The sequence below is a fragment of the Sus scrofa genome, chromosome 4 (assembly GCF_000003025.6).
Source record: "Sus scrofa isolate TJ Tabasco breed Duroc chromosome 4, Sscrofa11.1, whole genome shotgun sequence".
Taxonomy (NCBI): domain Eukaryota; kingdom Metazoa; phylum Chordata; class Mammalia; order Artiodactyla; family Suidae; genus Sus; species Sus scrofa.
The window spans coordinates 81,228,835-81,253,498 of record NC_010446.5 but is presented as its reverse complement, the minus strand read 5'-3'; the positions used below and the strand labels follow the sequence as shown (position 1 = coordinate 81,253,498).

Below are 24,664 nucleotides of genomic sequence, written 5' to 3'. Positions count from 1 at the left end.
AATTTCGAAAAGTGATTGTTGATATTAACATGTTTTGTGGAAAATGTTTGGTGTGTCATTGATTGTGGTTTGTATCTTGCAAAGTTGTTTCTAATTCAGATTAAAAATTTGAAGTCCCATTTGGAAAGTCCCAAGGTTCACTAGGGTCCTCAGTATTAACTGTTTCCAAAACTCTGTCAGTAACAAGACAATTGCTAGTTTATTAGATTAATCTAGACAATGGAAAGACTATTCTCAAACAAGATTTGTTTTATGATGACACTTTCCATAGCAATCAGACAGTAGTCCTCAGTGACTAACATGGTAAGACAAAGGGTGTTAGCTGTTTCCCACAACCTCTTGGCTTGCTATATCTTATCTTTTCACGCTTTGTTCCTCGAATTGTCAAATCCGTAAACTTACCAAGGGTTAACTAGCCACTGGAGAATTTCTCTAGACTTGGCAAATTTAAAATGGACAGATTTTTAAGCCATGGTGATAACTAATAAATACTTTGACCTGTGAGTTTTTCATCTGAAAATGTGTTCCTTTTCTCAGAGAAACTGCTAGGGGAAATGCCACACAAATAAAATTCTTTCAAGTTCCTCTTTCCTTTTCTTTGTATTTCTCTTTACGTAGGCTCCAGTCTTATCATGGTCCCTGGGTCTCACTTCTACAGAAAAAAAAAAGTTATTTATTTGGGGAGTTCCCATTGCAGCTCAGCAGTAACAAACCTGATTAGTAACCATGAGGACACAGGTTAAATCCCTTGCCTTGCTCAGTAGGTTAAGGATCCTAGCATTGCTATGAGCTGTGGTGTAGATCCCAAATATGGCTTGGATCTGGTGTTGCTATAGCTGTGGTGTATGGCCAGCAGCTGTAGCTCTGATTCAACCCCAGCCCAGGAACTTCCATATGCCACAAGTACGGCTGTAAAAAGCAAAAAAAAAGTTATTTACATGAAAGTATTATTGTTCTAATGTAACTGTATTTTCAATTTTCAAGAGGATCCCAAGGGGAGAGACAACCTAAGTGTCCATCCACAGATGAATGGATAAAGAAAATGTGGTGTGTACACACACACACACAGAAATACTGTGCTGGCATAAAATAGAATGGAGCTCCTACCATTTGAGAAATCATAGGCAAACTATGAGGCATTATGCTAAGTAAAATAAATCAGGCAGAGAGAGACACATACTGGATATTCTCACTTATATGCGGAATCTTAAAAAAAAAAAAACTCATAGAAAAAGAGATCAGATTTGTAGTTACCAGAAGTAGGGGGGAGAAGATGGGAGAATTGGATGAAAGTGGTCAAAAGGTACAACTTCCAGCTTATAACTAGAAGATAAGATAAATAAGTACTGGAGATACAATGTACAATATGATGGCTATAGTTAACACTGATGTATGGGCTATTCAAAAACTGCTAAGAGAACAAATCCTAAAAGTTCTCACCAAAAGGGGAAAAAAACACTTTTTCCTCCTTTTTTTTTTTGTATTTATATGAGCTGATGGATGCTAAGTAAACTTGTAGCAATCGTTTCACAATCTATGTAAGTCAAGTTATGATGCTGTACACTGTAAACTTACACTGTGCCAGTTATTAATTATATCTCAACAAAACAGAAAGAAAAAGATAAAATTTAAAAACACAGAAAGAGAGAGGGAATCCCAAGTAGTCATAATGGGATAGGTAACCTTTGATAATGAAAGAAGGCTTTAGGAGGAATAGATATAGATGTGTTCTAGAGACAGGATGGAAATGGTAGACTCGGCTAAATTAAGGAGAGTCTTGAATGCAGAGGAAGAGATTTGAAATTTACCCTTGAGATATAAAGAGTTACTGAAAATTTGGGGGTAAAGGAGTAATGTAATAACACATTGAGCTTTTTTCTTGGACACTTAGGCCTTTTTCCAGAAGTCTGTTGGGGGAAGTTGCCCTTGGAATAATCAGTGCTACCAGTGCCAGTTCTTCTCAAAACTTCCCCTGGAAAATCTTCCACAGTGACCCCAATTTTACCACTTCTTTATGAAGACTTTGTGAGTCCTCTTTCCCCTAGACAGGGTTCTTATGGTCCTGAGGAAATGTCACTTAAAACAGAGACAGTTATGTTGGCTGAGTATTAGGATGTCATGCTGAACTCCTGATGTGTATTATGCCACAGGAGATAAATTAATTTCTTATGCTTTAGATAAAAAAACTGATACGAATATATGGTCTGATAGTTTCTTCCTTTCTTCATTATAATGAGTTGTCTTATATACCTGCTATGAAGACCACAGTCTCTGGAAATTGGAAGTTATTAAAGATTTAAATGAAGGAAGAAATGAGAAGAAATGAAATGGTGTGCTCTGAAAACTACTGTCTGGTGGTGTGGGTTGAATGGATTAGCATTGGTCAAATCAGCATTTGAGTGAATGGTGGAAATCCTTGATTAAAGAGAGATAAATAGGAGTTCCCATTGTGGCTCAGTGATTAATGAATCTGACTAGGAACCATGAGGTTTCAGGTTCAATCCCTGGCCTTGCTCAGTGGGTTGGGGATCCGGTGTTGCCGTGAGCTGTGGTGTAGGTCGCAGACACGGCTCGGATCCCATGTTGCTATGGCTCTGGTGTAGACCGTTGGCTATAGCTCTGATTCGACCCCTAACCTGGGAACCTCCATATGCCACAGGAGTGGCCCTAGTAAAGGCAAAAAGACAAAAAAAAATTTTAATTAAAAAATAAAGAGAGATAAATGAAGCAATTAACTAATAATGGCAGTGGCAACACTAGAAAAGTTTGTTTTAATTAAATTTGGGGACAAAAAGGAAACTTGAATCAAGAACAGGAGTTTGAAATAAGCCTAATGTCACAAATGTATATGAAACTTTAATGTACAATATTACATTTGAAACATAACTCAGTGGGGATAAACAGAACAAATGTCCAACATTTTAGTGAAGAGGAAACTATTAGAGAGATCTTGGTCATTTGATAAAGGCTATGCTCATAGTTACTAAGGGCAAAAGTCAGGTCTAAGACTCAGGTCCCTCTGACTACAATTCTTATGACCTTCCCACCACTCCAAGCTACCTGCCACCACTTGGATGCATGTCTTTGCTCTGTGCTGCTGGTTCTGGAATATGCTTTGTGTCTAAGAAACAAGAGGATGTCACAACACTCTGGTGTGACGAGCCCTACAAGAAATATTCAGGCCTGTATGGTTCCTGTTGCTTTCCCTGAGAACCATAAAGATTTACCAATCCCTCAGTCAGCCAAGCTAAAATAAGATCACAACCCAAACCTGATTCACTTCAAATACACCAGCAATCACTACCTTAAGAAAAATAAATGCATGCCACAGACCAATCATTATGTGTGGGACATGAAATCCAAGGGTTTCTTCCAAAGGTTTCTTCTTGAAGGCCTATTACAGGCTTAACAAATAGGAAGGGGGCATCATCCTTGAACCTTGGGTGTAAGTTTTTAAAAGATGAACTCACTCTTTAAAATACAGTTTCTCAGAGTTCCCGTTGTGGCTCCGTGGTTAACGAATCCAACTAGGAACCATGAGGTTGCAGGTTTGATCCCTGGCCTTGCTCAGTGGGTTAAGGATCTGGTGTTGCCATGAGCTGTAGTGTAGGTTGCAGATGCGGCTTGGATCCCGCGTTGTTTTGGCTCTGGCATAGGTCAGCAGCTACAGCTTCGATTAGACCCCTAGCCTGGGAATCTCCATATGCCACAGGAGTGGCCCTAGTAAAGGAAAAAAAAAAAAAAAAAAAAAAAAGACAAAAGATAAAATAAAATAATATAGTTTCTCAATAACATAATTCAAAACTAAAATACTAAACTGTATTAGCTTATTTGAAAAGAATGCCAATTTTTATTTATTTTTATTTTTTGTCTTTTTAGGACTGCACCCACGGCACCTGGAGATTCCCAGGCTAGGGGTCAAATCAGAGATGTAGCTGCTGGCCTACACCACAGCCACACAACATGGGATCCAAGCCACGTCTGTGACCTACACCATAGTTCACAGCAACACTGGATCCTTAACCCACTGAGCGAGGTCAGGGATCAAACCTGCATCCTCATGGATGCTATTCAGATTTGTTTCCACTGCACCACGATGGGACCTCCAAGAACGCCAATTTTTAAAATTGCCCCCAGAACCTGTAATTTAGATTGGTAAAATGAAGTTTTGAAGAAACTTAATGGGTAGCCAATTGTAATAGAAAGAAAAACCATTGAATTTGGAAGCTTTTACCAGCTTCACATCTGACTAAGGTCTTATAAACACGTGATGTGAAGATTTGCTTCTTAGGGTGTCACCCACAGTCCAGCAGCAGCTGCAAGACCTCAAGCTTGTTAGTGATGCGGAATCTCCAGGTATCGCAATGTTAGGTTTGCCAAGGGAGGAATGTGCCAATGCCAATTGGTAGATCAAGAGAGATTTATTAAGACATCAGAGGTGTCAGGCTGAGCTCAAGATGGTGCCAGCTTTACTTTGAAGAGGTGCTAGGCTTTTAAAGGATCTGTGATGGGAGTTCATGGCAGGAACTTGTGGCAGGAACAATGCAGAAGGGGGAGGGGAAGGTCAAGGGAGGGATGGGGGTTGAGTCCCATGACAAAGGGCAGTTAATTCTTGAAGGTGGTTAATCCATGTAGGCAGTTGTTTTCTGCAGGCCATCATTTCTTGCTGCACAACTTGAGGATCCACATTCCAGGAAAGGGTGTCCATAGCAGTTTTCCAAGGTAAACAGCCACATTTTTGGGGCAGTGTAGGGGTCTACCTCTGTCCTCCGGAGAACCTATCATTCCAGCCATTTGTCATATGGAATAGGGAGGACGGACCACTCTTCCGTAGCTACTTCCTGCTGGCTAGGGGTGATCAGTACTGGATGGCTGGTCATGGTATGTTCCTACCATAGAGGATGGAAAGAAGAGAAAAATAAGGTTAATTGGGGAGTTGGGATATAGGCTGATACTGGTACTGTTTAAGGAGGAATGTAGTTTTATCTAAGTATGTTTTATTTTTTTATTTTTTTTATTACTCAAATGAATTTATCATATCTGTAGTTGTATAATGATCATAACAATCTGATTTCACAGGATTTCCATCCCACAGCCCAAGCACATCCCCCCACCCCCCAAACTGTCTCCTCCAGAGACCATAAGTTTTTCAATGTCTGTGAGTCAGCATCTGTTCTGCAAAGAAGTTCAGTCTGTCCTTTTTTCAGATTCCACATGTCAGTGAAAGCATTTGATGTTGGTGTCTCATTGTATGGCTGACTTCACTTAGCATGATAGTTTCTAGGCCCATCCATGTTGCTAAAAATGCTGGTATTCCATTCTTTTTGATGGCTGAGTAATATTCCATTGTGTATATGTACCACATCTTCTGGATCCACTCCTCTGTCGATGGACATTTAGGTTGTTTCCATGTCTTGGCTATTGTAAACAGTGCTGCAATGAACATTGGAGTACACGTGTCTTTGCGAGTCATGGTTTTCTCTGGATAGATGCCCAGGAGTGGGATTGCTGGATCCAATGGTAGTTCTATGTTTAGTTTGCTAAGGAATCTCCATACTGCTTTCCACAGTGGTTGCACCAATATACAATCCCACCAACAGTGTACTAGGGTTCCTTTTTCTCCATACCCTCTCCAGCACTTATTGTTTGTAGACTTTTGGATGATGGCCATTCTGGCTGGTGTAAGGTGGTACCTCATCATGATTTTGATTTGCATTTCTCTAATAATGAGTGACGCTGAACATCTTTTCATGTGTTTCTCGGCCATCTGTATGTCTTCTTTGGAGAATTGTCTGTTTAGATATTCTGCCCATTTTTGGATGGAGTTTGTTTTTTTGGTATGGAGCTGCAGAAGTTGTTTATAAATTTTGGAGATTAATCCCTTGTCAGTCGATTCATTTGCAAAGATTTTCTCCCATTCTGAGGGTTGTCTTTCTATGTTGTTTAGGGTTTCCTTTGCTGTGCAGAAACTTTGAAGTTTGATTAGGTCCCATTTGTTTATTTTTCTTTTTATTGTCAATACTCTGATAGGTGGATCTGAGAAGATGCTGCTGTTGTTTATGTCAGAGAGTGTTTGGCCTATGTTTTCCTCTAGGAGTTTGATAGTGTCTGGTCTTATATCTAGGTCTTTAATCAATTTTGAGTTTATTTTTGTGTAAGGTGTTAGGGAGTGTTCTAATTTCATTCTTTTTCATGTGGCTGTCCAGTTTTCCCAGCACCACTTATTGAACAAGCTGTCCTTTCTCCATTGTATAGTCTTGCTTCCTTTGTCATAGATTAGTTGGCTGTAAGTGCATGGGTTGAATTCTGGGCTTTCTATCCTGTTCCACTGATCTATATGTCTGTCTTTGTGCCAGTACCATGCAGTTTTGATGACAGTTGCTTTGTAGTATAGTCTGAAGTCTGGGAGCCTGATCCCTCCAGCTCCATTTTTCTTTTTCAGGATGTCTTTGGCTAGTATGGGTCTTTTGTACTTCCAAACAAACTTTAAAATATTTTGTTCAAGTTCTGTGAAAAATGTCCTTGGTAATTTGATAGGGATTGCATTGAATCTGTAGATCACCTTGGGTAGTATAGTCATTTTGATAATATTAACTCTTCCAATCCACAAGCATGGTATATCTTTCCATCTATTTGTGTCATCTTTGATTCCTTTCATCAGTGGCTTGTAGTTTTCAGAGTACAGGTCTTTTGTTTCTTTAGGTAGGTTTACTCCTAGGTATTTTATTCTTTTGGATGTGATGGTAAACGGGATTGCTTCTCTAATTTCCTTTTCTGCTTTTTCATTGTTAGTATATAGAAACGCTGTCGATTTCTGCGTATTGATTTTGTATCCTGCAACTTTGCCAAATTCGTGGATAAGTTCTAACAGTTTTCTGGTAGAGTCTTTAGGATTCTCTAGGTATAGTATCATGTCATCTGCAAATAGCAATAGTTTTACTTCTTCCTTTCCAATTTGGATTCCTTTTATTTCTTTTACTTCTCTGATTGCTGTGGCTAGGACTTCCAGAACTATGTTGAAGAGTAGTGGCGAGAGCAGATATCCTTGTCTTGTTCCTGATCTCAGCAGGAATTCCTTCAGCTTTTCACCATTGAGAATGATATTTGCTGTGGGTTTGTCATATATGGCCTTTATCGTGTTGAGGTAGGTTCCCGTTATGCCCACTTTCTGAAGGGTTTTTATCAGAAATGGGTGTTGGATTTTGTCAAAGGCTTTTTCCGCGTCTATTGAGAGGATCATATGGTTTTTATTCTCTAAGTAGGTTTTAATGTTTGATGTGGTATTAACAGATAAATAACAGGAGCGACTGGTCATTATACATGTTGCCTCCTTTCTGTTGTTATAAGAGACCTTGAAAATGTAAGGTTGCAGCTGCCAGTTGATGCTGCTTTGAGAATAGCTAGCAGCATCAAGTCTGACAGGGCTCATAAACCTTAAGTTCTCAGCAATACAAAAATTGCCTAAAATTAATCCCATAGTATTTTCTAGTATTACCTTGAATATCTGACCCACAGCTACTCCATTCTGCCTTTTCTCTCTGATGGCCAATGCCAATGCCACTGTTAATGATTTCTGTTTTTCTAGATAGGGGAAGGTGCAAGCATTTGGGTCCATAAAAATCCTTACCTGAAATCTAACTATGCGAAGGCCTGTTCTGTCAGTTTTCCCAGAGCACAGAGTGCCTCACTCCCGATCTCCAAGCTGAGCTCTGCTCAGAGGGTGCTGTGGGTCGGCAGCTGCAGTGGCTTATGTTTTACTCCGTGTGGAGGCTGATGGCAAGAGTTAAACTTCAGTTCACAGTACTCCCCCGTGGTCATAAATTTGACCATAGTTTTGGGAGGCATTTCATGACCATTTTGTCCCACAGTGCTAGGAATGGACATTCCTGGGTCTGGCAAAGATTTTGCTGACAGGCCACTCAATGTGCTATTACTAGTTAGGCCTTCTTAACTGCAGCCAAAAGTGTCTGGACCACCTGTCTTCCTAGTCTCTTATGGTCCAGGAAAATATTCCCTCTTGTTGTATCTTCCCATATCTAGAGATCACTGACCTCATACAGAACTGCATATTATTTTATCAGAGACTCAGTTACACATTTGGCAATGCAAGAAATAGCAATTCTGTGAAAACAGTTAATAAAAATAATATAGATAGCAGTATTACTAAAGTTATAAATAAGAATTTAAGTTAAAAGTTTTCACCAAGTACAGCCCAGTATATCCCTATTCAGCTGGTTGAGTCTATTTCTTATCCTAAAAGGAAATTATATGCTGGCTTTGTCCATTCAGCCTAATTTCCTAGTGTTATTAGGCTGGTTATCCCTAGATGGTTTAATTGCTCCCAACATAAGAGAACCTTTAAATTTAAATTAATATAGCCCAGGAAAGTTATATCCCTTGGCTGAAGTCTTACTAGTTTCCGATTGAGCCTGAGTAACATTAGAAGAAAACATATTTATGGTCTGGGTCAAAGCAAGTAGTAATTGACCAGGTGATGGGATCCCACCTAGTAACGTCAATAATAAGAGCCTTGGAGGGGAGAAACCCACCAACGTAAGTCAGAAGTAAAACAAATAACCATACGAGTCAGGTGTGGCAATGTTAGGATAGTGGTCTTCTCTTTTTTTTTTTTAATTTTTAAATTTTTTGATAAAAATATTTAATTACTTCTCATAGAAATTCTCCGGATTTACATTTCACTGAATGACTACTAGTGACATAAACTCTTAAGAGACTGAATATCACAGAATTTAATGGTTGCTATAATATATCAATAAATGATTCTTCATTGTTTCAACTAACATTAGTATTTTGGACTGGATATTTTATAAAATGTACGTTAGATGTTTGTGTATTTCCCTTGTTGTGAAATTATTTTTCTTTATCTGATTGATCTCAGTGTTTTCATTATCAGTTGTGAGACTGGCTTTATATTTTTGATGAAATCTCTTGTATTTACATTCATTTCCTTGTGTGGATTGATGCATGACCCCTGTCTTCTTGGGGATTTTCACCTATTCTATGTGAAAATAAAAATATATATGGGATCCTTGTATACAGTTATTTGGACTCCATTTCAATGCCACCACCTGGGACATCACAGATAGGTGTGGTAGGCTCTCAACTGTCATGGAACATTTGAGATACCATGGACTATCTCAGCTAATTTTTTCAAAGGTTTTCCTAAGTAATTACATCCCTAGTTTTTCATTTCCACTTTCAGAATCTTTTCATTTTAGTGGATATTTCATGTTTATATTATATCCTATTATATAATTTAATTTGTTGTTTTGCATTTGTTTTTAAATGTGCACTTATTTTTGGCATTGTAAACTCATAAATTTCTTTGTAGGACAGTGAGGGGTTAGCTTAAGTGATGTCGTGTATACTCCCTTTAAGATGTTCTGTGATTTGAATTTTTTTTGCAATTATTATTTTTTTTAATAGTTATTTCCCCAATACAATTTTTTTCTGCTGTACAGCATGGTCTACTTCTGATATTGTCTTCTTTTTGTCCATGAATTGGTGCTTGTTTTTTCTTATTAGAGCCTTGCTTTAGGGTGAGTTTGAAGTCAGTAGTTCTCTCTATAGATCAGACCAATGTAAAGGCCCTTCTTAAGTGAGAAATATAAATTTAAGAATTAATTTTCTTCACTTTCTTTGTGCATATGGCACTTAAGAATTCCTGATAAGAAACCTTTTATCTAGGTTGGAGACAGACCTTTAAATGATACTTTTTCCAAAATACATAGTCCCCTAGTTATCATGGGACATCTGATATCAACCCAGAGACAGATTATAGTAATCAGCTTCAGAAATAAGCTTAGATTATTTTTCTTAATAAGTCAGTTAAACTTTATAATAATGTAACATAGTGGCAAAGAACTATTTGAGAGGTGAGTTTTAGACAGTAAACACTAATCTCAATACACAAAACTAGAATATGAATCAAAACAGTTTTTTCCTTTAAAATTACCCTCGTTTTTACCAAGTATAGTCAAATTAGGATTGTAGAACATATACCCCCAAATGGAAAACACGTTTTCTAACCATTTCTTTTTCATCATTGGGTTTGCCAGCGAGCTGGGAAGAACCAAGCAGCCATCTTGGATTTCCCATAGGCCTGACTGTTAAGTTCACAGCTATTGTTTACTGATCTGATTTAGAGCAGACTTTTACCATGGTACAAGGGCATCAGGATGGTAAAAGTCTGAAAATGAGGGGTTAATTCTTTGTGCCATAATCTTTATATATTTCATTTTTACTTTTCATTTGACAGTGTTTCCCCTGTAAGTTATACCTGGTAATATAGAATCATAGATTATTATTTAATATTACTTATTCATTCAACCAAAGTAACAAAGGATTACAAAAGCAGATACAAATTAAAGGCAAATAAATTATTATAACTTGTTATCAAAAGCAGCATTTTAATAAATGCTTTAACAGAGAGATGGAATCCAAATTCATGTTTTGTACTAGCTTACTTTTAAAATTAGTTTATAGTAAAATCCAATTATAAACTTGGTCCTGACCATGCACAAAATACTTTTCTCATTGTCCATGTCCCACAAACATTCCAGCAGTTTCTGTATCCATATTATTCTGTATCCTATCTTTCCATTCAAAATAACAAGCTATAAATAGATTTACTTCCTTTTCCCTTAATAAAATGTAATTCCATCCTTTCTTCTTTACTGAAAACACACATCCTACTTTTCTAAAGCAACCATGGACTATGTTTTCTAATTTCTAAAAACATGCACTTGTAGAGAGCATTTCAGGGTGGGATTGAACATACTGGATGATAGTCTTAAATGACTTTGGTTTTTCTGTTTAATAACTAAAGTTTAGGCATCCCATTTGACTTTTATCAAACTTAGGTACAATAAGGTATTATCTACATTAATTAGATCAACAAATTTAATATCAGATGTTAATTTAATACTGAATATTTTTAGTTCACGTGGACCTAAAATTAATTTACCTTATATATTTTCAGAATTTATATAAGCATTTAATTTCCTTTAAGCCAATTAAGTAGAGCTCTTTTATGAATTAATTTTGGCAAAGCCATACATGAACAACACATACAAAGATACATACAAACAAGCAAAACAGAGACCTCATATTTCTCATTCTGAAGTTTCAGCCATGAATAAAGCACAACTGTGTAAAACCTGTCAGTTACAAGAGAGACTGGATTCAAATTGGGTTTCTGGCAGATGGAGCAAATCAAGGTCACCTGTCTAGATGGCTAAACCCCTTTTTACTAACGTTTATGAAAAAGACATAGGACTTCTATTTTTCCATGAGAATTCAACTTCCAACTGGTACCCCTTTTCCTGAAATGTGTATTTCAAAAAGATGGTGAGAAAAGTGTTCCAGATGGCCAGGTAGAACATCTGTATCTCAAAGGCACAAGCAAATTCCTCCTGGGATGACTGTTTCTTTAAGGCCAGAAAACATTTTCCTTCACTACTTACAAGACTCTTCCCTGAGACTTAACAGTTCCAGGCTAGGGGTCTTATTGGAGCTACAGCTGCTGGCCTACACAACAGCCACAGCAATGCCAGATCCGAGCCCCATCTGCCACCTACACCACAGCTCATGGCAACACCAGATCCTTAACCCACTGAGCGAGGCCAGGGATCGAATCCCCAACCTCATGTTTCCTAGTCAGATTCACTTCCGATGCGCCATGACGGGAACTCCTCTTTTTCTCTTTATACCCCACTGTCAAACTCAGGGTCTCACATATGATCAGAAGTGTGGCATTTTCCTTGAGTCTTGGGTGTAGGTTTTTTAAAAGACTGACATTGGAAGTTAGTACCGATACTGATTTAGTGAGTGATTTTTTTCAGTGGTGACTTATTCCACAAAATTATAAGTTAAGGACAGTGCCACAGGACTGGCCTAAATGGCTGACCATCACATTACCATCCAGATCAGCAGAGTTTTGAGAATGCTAGAATGTTAAACCAGCTGGCACCCTGGGACAACAGGTACAACCTGGGACTGTCTCAGGCAAACCGGGAGGTATGGTCACTATAGGTTTAAAGCTCTGCAGTACTGCCCCGAGAACCAAATCTCCAACTGTTGGGAAATGCTCAGGGTACAGCCGGGTCTCTTGGCCACTCCTACAATGCTTGTCCTTGGCCTTTTCCCTGAGTCATATGCCCCTGTTCCTTCACTGTCTTCTCTGCTGGGAGTCACCAGCAATTCCACCTCCAGTCATTGGTTCAAAGGTTCAACTATTGTGCAAATTCCAGGCAATCTCCTGATGCCCTGATTGGTCTTTTTCCTTGGGCTCCACCATCTTGCCTTTCCCAAAACTCGTCCTTGCGCTCAAAATCTCAACTGTGATAATTCTGTATACCTCTCGCTATCATTCTTCATTTGGCTCCTTTCCCTCCTACCTTCCTGGATTTGTTTCTTTGTTTGCTGTTTGCTCCTGCTTTCATACATCTCTTCTTCCTCTGAGGCTTGGGTCCTCTTCGTCACATACTGTTCTCTTTCCCATTAATTCACTGCTGACCCCTCATACATTAAACCTGACCAAGTCTCTTCATTAACAAAGGAGATGCACCAGTCACTGGAAAAGGGGCATACGGAAGTCACATCTACTTGGGGACTTGTCTGTTCATCACATCCCTTCTGTAAAGAGCCAGGAGAAATGAGATGTCACCAGAAGGGGGTTCACTTACCAAAGAACACAAGAGAAAACTGTACTTACAGGTACTACATGACTTTATTCTATTTGACTTTTTTGGCTTTTTGCCATTTCTTGGGCCACTCGCACAGCATATGGAGGTTCCCAGGCTAGGGGTCTAATCGGAGCTGTAGCCACTCCTTAACCCACGGAGCAAGGCCAGGGATCCAACCCTCAGCCTCATGGTTCCTAGTCGGATTCGGTAACCACTGAGCCACGAGGGGTACTCCTACAAGTACTACATGACTTTAGCAGAAACTGTTAAAGATGGAAATTGACTCTTCTACATGCAGGAAGTACTTGATGAATTCTGGTTGGCATGGGAATGCATTTGGATGTTAGACTAGAGCAGAAATCTGCCTGACGTGCAAGTCCTGGAGAAAATTATACATGAAGGGACTGGCACCTAGAAAGTGGCTCCTGGAGGGGCTCAGTTCTTCCTATTACCACAATGTTCCTCAAGGTAGAAACTTTACGTGCATGTTTACGAATGACCAAACGGTGAGGCCATCCATCCAAGGTGTCCTTTTTTAAAAACTGCAGAAGAACTGACCTACAGTATATATTGGTTTCTGATGTACAACATAAAGACTCAATGTTTGTATAGGCTGTGAAGTGATCACCCCAATAAGTCTAGTTACCATCTATCTCCATGCAAAGTTACAAAAGTTTTCTTCTTGTGATGAGAAGGTACAAGATTTCCTTTCCTGGCAGCTTTCAAAGTTGCGATGCAATATTATTGACTACAGTCACCACACTGTACACTACCTCCCCAGGACTGACTTATTTTATAACCGGAAGTTTGTACCTCACGATCCCCTTCACCCATTTCACCCAACCCCCAGCCCCCTTCCCCTCTGGCAACCACCAATCTGTTCTCTAGATCTACCCATTTTGTTTTGTTTGTTTGTTTGCTTGCCTTGTGTTTTAGATTAACAAGGAACTATCAGAAAGAGAAATTAAGCAGACAATCCCACTCACAAATGCATCAAAAAGAATAAAACACCTGGGACTAAATTTAACTAAAATGCCTCCTGAGACCAATTATGGGTAGAGTTTAGGCTCTGCCATTTGGCTGTGTCCTTTACTTTTAAGGAATTGGGTATAATGTCTACATGATAATAAGAGAAGGTAGTAAACTAAAATTACCAGAGACATAAAAATATCTAACGATTTTAACTCTAAGTTTATTTCTCTTTACGCCAAACTACACAATTATAGGAGATAGGACAGGAGAGTTTCTGAACTATGTTGGGGGAAGGTTAAGGATAAGATCTTCTTCCCACTCTGGGTAAGACGAAAAGTATTTTAAATGAATTAAACATCAAAATATTTAACGCTTAAAATAACAGCTTGGGGAATTCCGTAGTGGGACAGCAGAAACGAATCTGACTAGTATCCATGAGGATTTGGGTTTGATCCCTGGCCTCACTCAGTGGGTTGGGGATCTAGCCTTGTAGTGAGCTGTGGCAGAGTTTGCTGATGCAGCTGGGATCCCGCATTGCTGTGGCCGTGGCATAGGCTGGCAGCTGTATCTCCGATTCGACCCCTAGCCTGGGAACGTCCACGTGCAGTAGGTGTGACCCTAAAAAGCAGGGGGAAAAAATTAAATAATTAAGTAAAAAGTAAAATAAGGGCTTGAACATATTTCCTGCTAAAGGTAGTAAAGTTTCAGAGCATTAGAACTATGTGTGCCACTCTTCCTAGAAAATGTTCCTCTCTGGGATTTTCCTTAGAAGAGAACATTTTTTTTTTTTTAATTATCGTAAAAATACTGGAGAAGCTTGAAAACACCAAAGCATACAGGAAACAGAGTTCAAACTGTGGAAAGCTTAGGGAAGAAAAGCAAATGACTGAAAATATAGCTCATTCTGAAGGTTCTTTAAACACGGGGAGTAGAAAAGCAGTGATAATTTAAAAAGCTGGCACAGAGATTGGTTAGTGAGAACATGATGTGCCAGTGATCAACGGGTGTGCTTTCAGTTTCTACAATTTATTTCACCTTTTCCACAAAGTTGCCTCTAAAAAATGCCCACCTCCACCCCAAACACCCTTGTTTCATGTGATTCAAAACAAGTTCAGACTCAAGTTTATAGAAATTCACCAGAAATGATTTAGCCTAGAGGAGCAGAGATCTAGAAGGCTTTTGAGCTACAGGATATTTTTGAGACACATAAAGGGAATTGGGCGTTAAGGACTTGAGGTTTTCTCTGTGAGGTTGTGGGTTCCGTCCCTGGCCTTGCTCAGTGGGTTAAGGATCTGGCGTCGCTTAGGTTACAGATGAGGCTGTGATCCAGTGTTGCTGTGGCTGGGGCACAGGCTGGCAGGCAGCTGCAGCTCCAATTTGACCCCTGGCCTGGGAATTTCCATATGTGGCAGGTGTGGCCCTGTGGCAATAAAAGGAAAAAAATAGACACACATAAAGAATGTGGTCCGGCCTTGACCTTTCCTCATTAACAGAAGGAGGATAGTATTTTGTTCCCCATTTTAGTTGATTAAATCAATTTCTCAGAGAGAGTGGCTTTTTTTGTTCTGGGGGTTTTTTTTGCTTTTGTTTTTGTTATTGTTTTTTGGGTTTTTTGTTTGTTTTTTGCGTTTTAGGGCGACGGCCATGGCATATAGAAATTCCCAGGCTAGGTTTGAATCAGATACACAGCTTCTGGCCTATGGCACAGCCACTGCCATGCAGGATCTAAGCCCCGTCTACGACCTACACCTCAGGTCACAGCACCACCGGATCCTTAACCCAGTGACCAAGGACAGGGATCAAACCCAAACCTCTTGGTTACTAGTTGGGTTCGTTTCCACTGCATCATAAGGGGAACTCCCGAGGGTGGGTTTTTGCTACATGTTCTGAGGCATGTTGACTTCTCTGTAGCCTCAAATCTGAAAGATGACCCCTCTGGTTGAATGACTGTGGTTCATCATGTAGGGTCCAGGAGTGGAACCTCACTGGTGGTTGGAAATTTCAGAGGAGGCTGAGGAAATTGCTGGAGCAACACTCATGCTATATGGCTAACTGGATATGTTAGGAGGCTTTGGGGATTGTGCCGATGCTGCTGTGCCACTCGGACAGCTAAAGACCCTCTGAGACTCCTGGACGGGGTGACAGGAACAAGTTTCAGTAGCCATCCACCTTCACTGCTCATGCTGACAGCCTTCAGTGCAGTGGCCAGAGAGCGGGCAGAGGAGGTCACATGGGAATACTTGCCTCTGTAGCTCATCCCCAGGGTCAAACCTTTCCTTTGAGTTCACCTGCTGCCCCCTAAGATTACTAAGACCTCATTCCATCTAGGTGTGCTGGTTGCCCCAGTCAGAGAGGCTGTGAATCACCTTGAGAGAAAAAGAAGAAAGGCATCATCTCTCACAGCCCCCACTTCCTGCACTTGGTGGATGTCCCGTGATTCTCTGGATGCGCATCAGTTCATCGCCCATTTTCCAGTATCTCACCTGTCAGAAAGCTGTGGAGGCTGGTAGGACTAAGCACAGGGCCACTAGGAAGTGCTGAGGGGGCAGAAGGAGCTGCAAACAGCCCTGTCCCACTTGCCCCATCGTGTTCTCTAACCCGAGGCTGAATCTGCCTGGAGGCAGAGTGGTTTTTCCTTTGCACGAAGGCACCAAGCAGTCCAGCAGCTCCATGGCTGGGGCACTTGGGGTTCCATGAGACTGAGTACCTCGGATTTGACTGCAAAGGCAAGCCTTCAAGCTGATTTTTTCCATCCCATCGGCATACACCACGGAAAAACATAGCCACAGCATGCCCTTCCTTGCATGTTTTGACTTGTTTTTCAGGTGCTTCACTTTGCTGTACTTCACAAATACATTGTTTTCAACAAATTGAAGGTGTGTTCCGTTTCTGATAGTGAGACAGCACATGCAAACCTTCATTGGAAGTTTAAGAAGAGTTGAGGCTGGGTGTGATCCCACACATATTTTTCGCATTAATTTGACTTTCTCCCTCTCCCCAACAGAAATAGATTATGGATATCTAGACATTGATACAGATATTGAGAGAGAGAGAGAGACTCAAACTAATGACTAATAGGAGACATTGTCCTTAGGTTGGAAAAATGTGGGGATTTTGAAGTGGAGAGGGAATGCAAAGTGCTCACTTGTCCAAAGGGCACAGCAGCTTCCTGATGCAAGCAGATAGCTTGCCAGGTTTATCTTCCAATTTCTCATGAGAAGTCCCAAATCTGGATTTGATCTGAAATGTCCTATTTTATAAACATCAGAATTTAATTCAAAAAATTTTAATGACTCTGTAGGACAAACCAACCAGGAATGTGGCTAGAGGTTTTTGCACATTCTCTATGAGATACTCCCAAATTTAATCCTCTATTGCAAATCAAAATTTTGGAAACTTTACTCACTTGCTCAGGAGCACTAATTATGGCAGCCTCATTGAACAACACTCTGGGAGACCACAGAATTCAATGTGAAGAGCATCCCCTAGGAGTTCCTGTTGTGGCACAGTGGTTAACAAATCTGACTAGAAACCATGAGGTTGCGGATTCAATCCCTGGCCTTGCTCAGTGGGTTAAGGATCCGGCATTGCCCTGAGCTGTGGTGTAAGTCGCATTCGAGGCTCAGATCCCACGTTGCTGTGGCCCTGGCGTAAGCAGATGGCTACAGCTCCAATTAGACCCCTAGCCTGGGAACTCCATATGCCAAGGAAGTGGCCCTAGAAAAGGCAAAATGACAAAAAGAAAGAGCATCCCCTGGTGGTATAAAACTAACATTTACATTTCCTAAAACTCTTTCCCTGAGACTTCTGCATAATTGTACTGCAGTTGATTAATGTTTGGCTAGATTCTAACACATTTTAAATAATCTGCATGGGACAACATCATTCAACAATGAGAAAAAATACTTTTCAAAAACCTTTTTGGAGTACCTTCATAAATGCCCTCACCTCTCTTCCGAAGGCATTTCAGGAGCCAGAGGAGTAATGATGCTAATGTCATGGAGACTCCACCAACAGAAAGTCCCATTACCGAGGGAATTTTGGACTTAGCAGGAGCTAAGGAAACAGAGTGGGGAGAACTGTCATGAGAAGGAATTAAATTTATAGTCTTTCTGTTCTGTCCACTTGCCCTTTTCTTCATACATTGATTACAGGGTACAAAGCAGAATAGCCATCTATAGTAATGTCTCTTCCTCATGTATTGAGCAGATGAGCCAACAGAAGAGCATCATCTGTTCGATTCATGAGGAAAAGACATTACCAAAGTCCTTAGAGACTGGCCTCAAACCACTTTTGCAAGCTTATCTCCTAGCAGTTCCAGGCAGAACTCTAACTTCCTAAGCTTTCACAGCACACCTTGGTTAATCACTCATTTTGCTTTCATCCCTGCTTTTCCCTCTAGCACTCCTTTTTCCAGCTATCAGAATTCCGTCAACATGTCACTTCTTTTGTTTTTCTCGCTGTCCCCGTAAAACAACATGTTCATCCATTCAATATTAGCCTGAGCAACTTTTCTCATCTTTCTAGTTTGAACACAATGGGCAGTTAATTGTGGTAGCCGGAAAGTTTCCTTCCTTAGCTCTCTTTCTTCTCTCTGCTCCCCCAAACAACCACCATCAATCAATGCTTCACCTTCACAAGTAGGCAGCATCCCAGACCAGTGTCCTGTGGCACCACACGTCAGAGCTACAGAACCATTGAGCATCCATCCTTCAGGACAGGCAAATGTACACACAGCACCAAACACGGGCTCCCCACTGCAGCTCATGTTGATCTCTCTGGGAACCTCCAAACTTGAACACTGTACCGCTGGAAATGAAAAGACAGGGAAGAGGTTAAGAAAAATCTACCAGAAAACTAAAACTGGCAGAAAAGTGCCCAGTGAAGGAGACAGCATCACATTTCACAGCTGGAAGATATAAGTGGTTACATTAGAAATTTGTTTGCTGTTTGCAGCAGCAGGTTTCTCAAGGAAACCAAGTCCCTAGTTCTTCCAGGGTGTGCACAGAAAGAGTCACAAGTGAAATCAATTTGGAAACTTCCAGAAGCACTAGGAAGACAACCCATGTAGCCTCTGTCTGGGCTGGACAAGGTTTCTACTGGAAAGCTGAGATACAAAATAATGGTGAGAAAATAATGTAGTGGAACTGGAAAATACTCAACATTTGGTGAGTAAACTCAGTTCATTTTGGACAAAGCAATGCTCAAAATTCAAGACTCTTCATAATTCTTCAGAAACTTGGGACAATGGTTGTGTTTTCTTTGAATTCCAGGCCCTTCTTTGACAATGGCATTAATTAAAGGATAACCTTTAAAGAGGCAGTTCCCTTCACGGCTCATCAGTTAATGAACCCAACTAGGATCCATGAGGATGAGGATTTGATCCTTGGCCTTATTCAGTGGGTTAAGGATCTGGCATTGCTGTGAGCTGTGGTGCAGGAAGTAGAATTGGCTTGGATACCCCTTGCTGTGGCTGTAGCATAGGCTGGCAGCTGTATCTCCAATTTGTCCCCTAGCCTAGGAACCTCCATATGCAGCAGGTGTGACCCTAAAAAAAAAAAGAAAAAGAGATGGGATTAAGATGGTGGAATAGAAGGACTGGAACACACCTTCTCTCCTAAAAACAACAAAATTTAACAACCAAATACTGAGCAATCTTCAACCAAATGGACCAGAAACTTTCAAAAAGATATCCTACTCCAGAAGACAAAGAGGAGGCCACATCAAGAAGTAGGAGGGGCAATTATGTGATATAAGCAACCCCATACCTCCTGAGTGGGAATCCCTACAGACTGGAAAGTAACTGTTTCACAGAGACTCACCTACAGGAGTGAGAGTTCTGAGCCTCACATCAAACTCCCATGTGTGGGGATCTAGCACTGAGAGAAAGAGCCCCTGGAGCATCTGGCATTAAAGGCCAGTGGGGCTTATGCACAGGAACTCCATCAAACCTGACTGAAGTTCTTGGAGGACCTCCTGGGAAAACAGGGGTGAATGTGGCTTGTTGTAGGGTAAGGACATTGGAAGCAAGGCTCTTGGGAATATTCATCAGTGTGCCTTTCTCTGGAGGTGGCCATTTTGGGAAAATTTGGCCCCACCCATCAGCGCTAAGAAGCCCCAGCAATCCCACTCCTGGGCATCTATCCAGAGAAAACCATGACTCGCAAAAACACATGTACTCCAGTGTTCATTGCAGCAATATTTGCAATAGCCAAGACATGGAAACAACCTAAATGTCCATCAACAGAAGAGTGGATCAAGAAGATGTGGTACATACACACAATGGAATATTACTCAGCCATTAAAAGGAACAAAATACCGGAATTTTTAGCAACATGGATGGACCTAGAAATTACTATGCTAAGTGAAGTCAGTCAGACAATGAGACACCAACATGAAATGCTATCACTGACATGTGGATTCTGAAAGAAGGACACAATGAACTTCTTTGCAGAACAGATACTGACTCACAGGTTTTGAAAAATTTATGGTTTCCAAAGGAGACAAGTTGGGGGTTGGTGGGATGCGCTGGGGGTGTGGGATGGAAATCCTATAAAATTGGATTGTGATGATCATTGTACAAGTATAAATGTAATAAATTCATTGAGTAATAAATATATATATGTATGTAAAAAATAAATTTAAAAAATTTTTAAGAGAAAAGTATTAAAAAAATTTTTAAAAAGGTAGTACCATATTGACAATACAAATATTGGCTGAGAGAACAAGTTTAATTAAAAACAATAACAAGGTAGGTCACAGACTCGGCTCAGATCCCGCATTGCCATGGCTGTGGTGTAGGCTGGCAGCTGCAGCTCCAAGCTGCATCTCCAATTCGACCCATGGCCAGCGAACTTCCATATGTGGCAGGTGCGGCCCTAAAAAGGAAAAAATTAAAAAAAAAACAAACAAACAAAAAAGAACTTTCCCTGAAGTGTTGGAAATGTATAAATTGGATTTAAAAATGAAGGCCATGAGGGACAAGCTAGAGAATGTTCTGTGCCTTCTGAGAGAGAGTGACCATTGCAGCCTGGAAGAGAAGCACTCTCTCCTCTGGAGGAAGTACCCTGCTTGGCCTCCCTGCTGCTTGGGAGATAACCCTCCCCACAGCTGACAGAGCAGGAGGAATTATAGCTGAACTTCCTCCAAGGGTGGTTTCAAATCTGGCTTCTGTGCTCAGAGGCTTCCTGTCCTTGACAGGTCACAACTGAGAAGGGAAACCAAAGCATCTTTGCTCCCCTCTCACCTTGTAGCAGATGGAAACTATTACCACTGTTTATTGAATGCCAGGCAGGATGAAATATAGTGCCTTCATTTGTGCATATCCTCTAAACCATAAGCCTGTGAAGTTGGTACCATTATTGTCCTTGCTTGACAACGAGAAAGCTGGAAGGCAGAATGTTTTAACTATGTTGTCAAGGTGCCCTAACTAATAAGTGGTGAATCTGAGATTCAAACCCAGGGGGGTCTGGCCTCATAACCTCAGCTCTTAACCATCATCTGACACCATATACCCCAGCCAGCCAGGACACAGAAGTGTGCTATCATCTTTAGTAGAGGAAAAGGTGAGAAGAAGCCTTACCTTGCTCACACTGGAGGCCTCGGAAGCCGGGGTAGCACTGGCAAGTAGAGCTATTGATGGTCTCTATGCATTCACCATGGCCGCTGCAGGATGTAGGGGTACAGGCAGCTGTGGAAAAGACAATCCATGATGATGATTTATTATTAGGCTGATAATAAGTTCCTTTGAATTTAGGATCTACAGTGTGTAACAAGGATGTCACCAATGATACAGAATGCCAGAGATTTTTAGTGGAAGTAATAGGGATGGAGTAGACACAGGTATTTTTAGAAGTCCCAATAAAGGACCACAGATAATGAGTGAAACTTAGGGGACTTTGGGAGATCGCTGTAAGTAAATAAATTGATCAAAAAAGCCATCAGAACAAGGCAGCTTTGCTTCACTAGTGGAGCCTTGAGAATTGCCTCAGGTCATTGGGTGGGGGATGGGATGAGGCCTTCATTCATGTTCAGACCAAGGGCAAGAGTTTGAGGACCACCCTTCTGCGGATTTGAATACACACCTTATGGGATACTAAGGAGGAGCTACTACTCCCAGAAAGGAAGAGGAGGGCTTTTCAAATCCCCACTCCCCTTGGATGATAAAACTGTATACATCCTCCTGGCAGTGCTTCCTGCCCACTTGGATCTCTCACAAGCGTCCTATCTTAATCTATTTCTTGCCTATCACTTTGTCTCTCACTGATTTCCTTCTATGTGGGGACATGAAGAACCTGAACCTCAGTGAGTCCAGACACAGGGTGAGTGATTCTAATTTAAAACCTTGGGTTCAAGTCCCAGTCTGGGTTTAGACTGGGTTTGAGTCCCAGCATGTGGGTTCAAGTTCCAAACTGTGTTCTGGCTAGGTTCAGGCCGTCAATACTGTCAGTTTCAGAAGTGCTTGACAGAATGCCAAAACAGAGGTTTAGGCTCAACCATTTTAAACCTTGATGATAATGTATGGATCTCAGGGGTATAGCTGTTACTGCCACCAAAAATAGAAAATTCACCTTATCACAGATTCTAAGGAGGATTCCTCTACTACAAATAAACAAATAACTAAATATGTATTATATGTGTGTATACACTGTATATAAGTATACACCTATATATATTTATGAATACGTAATACGTATCCTTGCCTGCATTCACCCAAAGAAGAAAAAGGGACGGTTTATCAAAGAGAATGTCTTAAAACCATGTCTTTTAGAACATAAAATTACCATAATAGAGACCAGCTTTTGCATATAGTCAGCAGTTTGTCAAGATGCTCACACCCAGAATCTACCTGCCACTGCTGCCTCAAACTCCTACCTGTGTAGCACAAGGCGAGCTTCTTTTTGCTGCATCTCTCATCATTCCACTTGCCCGAGTCCTTGTCTCTCTTGATGTAGATCTCTACACAGTCCTCATTGCTTTCCTTGTTGTTTGGTTCACCTGGAGCCCAGTTGGTGGCCTCTAGGGTCAAGGCTTTCTTGGTCCCTATCCATGTCCATGTACCATTGATCTTCCTGATTCCAATCCAGTAGTAACTTGCTGAATAGTTGAACGTGGAGTTCAGGTATTCAATCTCTGCATGGTTTTGAATTGCGACCAGATGTGTGTACCTCTGCTGGCAATAAGCACTGGCATCATCAAAAGTCATGGTTTCTGTAGAGGCGCTGTAAGACCAGGCTCCACTTTCTCTAAGCAGGAGAAGCACTAAGGGGGGAAAAGTGAAAGAAATGGGAAAGTTCAGTCATGGGCTTTTTATTGTTTTATTTTTGGCATCCAATGGGATGACTTGACATTTTTTCACCTTTCCCAAAGTAAGCAGGGGGGCACATGGAGAAACTACCATTTACTGTGTATCTCTTTTGTGATTGACCCTCCACTTGGTGCTTTACCTGCACGCACACCATAACCTGTATACCTACTTAACAGTAGAATGATCATCAGAATAACTTACTACGCTTTATTGAGCACTTCATGTGTACCACCAAACACTGTCACTTTCCAGGAGCCATGAGACCGTACCCTCACAATGCCTCTGGGAAATAGGTTATTTATGATCCACGCTTTACACATAAGGAAGCTGAGACACAATGAGGGAAACTGCTCCCAGCCCAAGGCACAACACCTTGTAAGGAGATGCCAGGGATGCTGCTAAACAAGCCACAATGCACAAGGCAGCCCCTCACAAGGAAGACTTATGTGGTCCAAAATATCGGTAGTGCCAAGCATAAGAAACCCTGGTCCCACTACTGAAATGGACTTACCCAAAGGGAGAGCAGAGAGAAACTGTGAAGCAATCATGACTTCAAGAGTTCTTTTGATCCTAAGATGAGACTTGAAATGCTTTTCTGGAGGGGAAAGTACAAAATTAATCACAGAATGAAAGCCCAGGTTGCCAGTTACTCACATCATTCTACAGCGATGCGTATAGCGGTGCCTATCATGAGATATTTATAGAAAGGAGTGGAACACTTTGCCACAATCGTCATTCATTTCCAAGAAGTTTACCCAAATGAATAAAGATAAAAGTTAAGATGTTCATCATTTAGGTCAAAGAGAAAAGCTAGGTTTTAACTAGTCTGAATTCAACAAGAACTTGCACAGATCTTTTATCAGAACTGTGTGTATCTATAATCTATGTTTCTTGTCCATGGCTCCTCTAGTACAAACTTCTTGTACTCACTGTTTTGTGAAACAGTTGTTTGGGCATCAGATTCCTCCCAAGTTGCTTTGGCTTCTGTCACAATGCTTTGGCACCATAAGACCTATAAGAGATATTCAGGCCTGTAAGCTTTCTGTTGCTTTCCCTGAGAATTGTATAGACAAATCCCTCAGTCACTTAGACTAAAATAAGAATACAATCCAAACCTGATTCACTTTAAGTACATCACAGTCACTTCCTCCAGAGAAATAAAGACACTTCTCGGACTGACCATTATGTGTGGGAAGTGGTATCCAAGTGTTTCTTCTCGGAGGTCTATTATAGGCTTAACAAAGCGGAAGGGGGGCAGATTCCTAGAATCTTGGGTATAGATTTTTAAAAGATGAACTCACTCTTTAAAATATTTTTTCCTCTCTATAACGCATTCAAAAGTAAAGTGCTAAAACAATGCCAGTCGTTAAAAGTGCCTCCAGAACCTGTAATTTAGATTGGTAAAATGAAGTTTTGAAGAAACTTCAAAACTTGGATAGCCAATTGTAACGGAAAGAAAAAACATTGAATTTGGAAGCTATTGCCAGTCACTGTGAGTCAGCTTCACATCTGCCTGAGGTCTTGTAAGCGCCATGATGCGAAGATTTGCTTCTTATGATGTCACCCACAGTCCGGCAGCAGCTGCATGACCTCAAGATTATTAGCGATGCAGAATCTCCTGTCACCCCAACACCTAGAAATGTGCTTGCCTGATAGTCAGTGTTCATTAAATAGTCCA

The 24,664-nt window shown here is 40.8% G+C and overlaps 1 protein-coding gene across 1 annotated transcript; it reads right to left on the bottom strand.

Annotated features, from left to right (window-relative positions):
- Positions 4,139 to 23,820, bottom strand: LOC106510097 (E-selectin-like). Its single transcript, XM_021089437.1, has 6 exons — positions 23,498 to 23,820; positions 22,554 to 22,940; positions 21,262 to 21,369; positions 18,312 to 18,488; positions 17,628 to 17,735; positions 4,139 to 4,889 (listed from the first exon to the last, which is right to left on the bottom strand). The coding sequence occupies exons 1-6, from the start codon at positions 23,532 to 23,534 to the stop codon at positions 4,849 to 4,851; spliced, it is 858 nt and encodes a 285-aa protein (XP_020945096.1). The 5' UTR covers positions 23,535 to 23,820; the 3' UTR covers positions 4,139 to 4,848.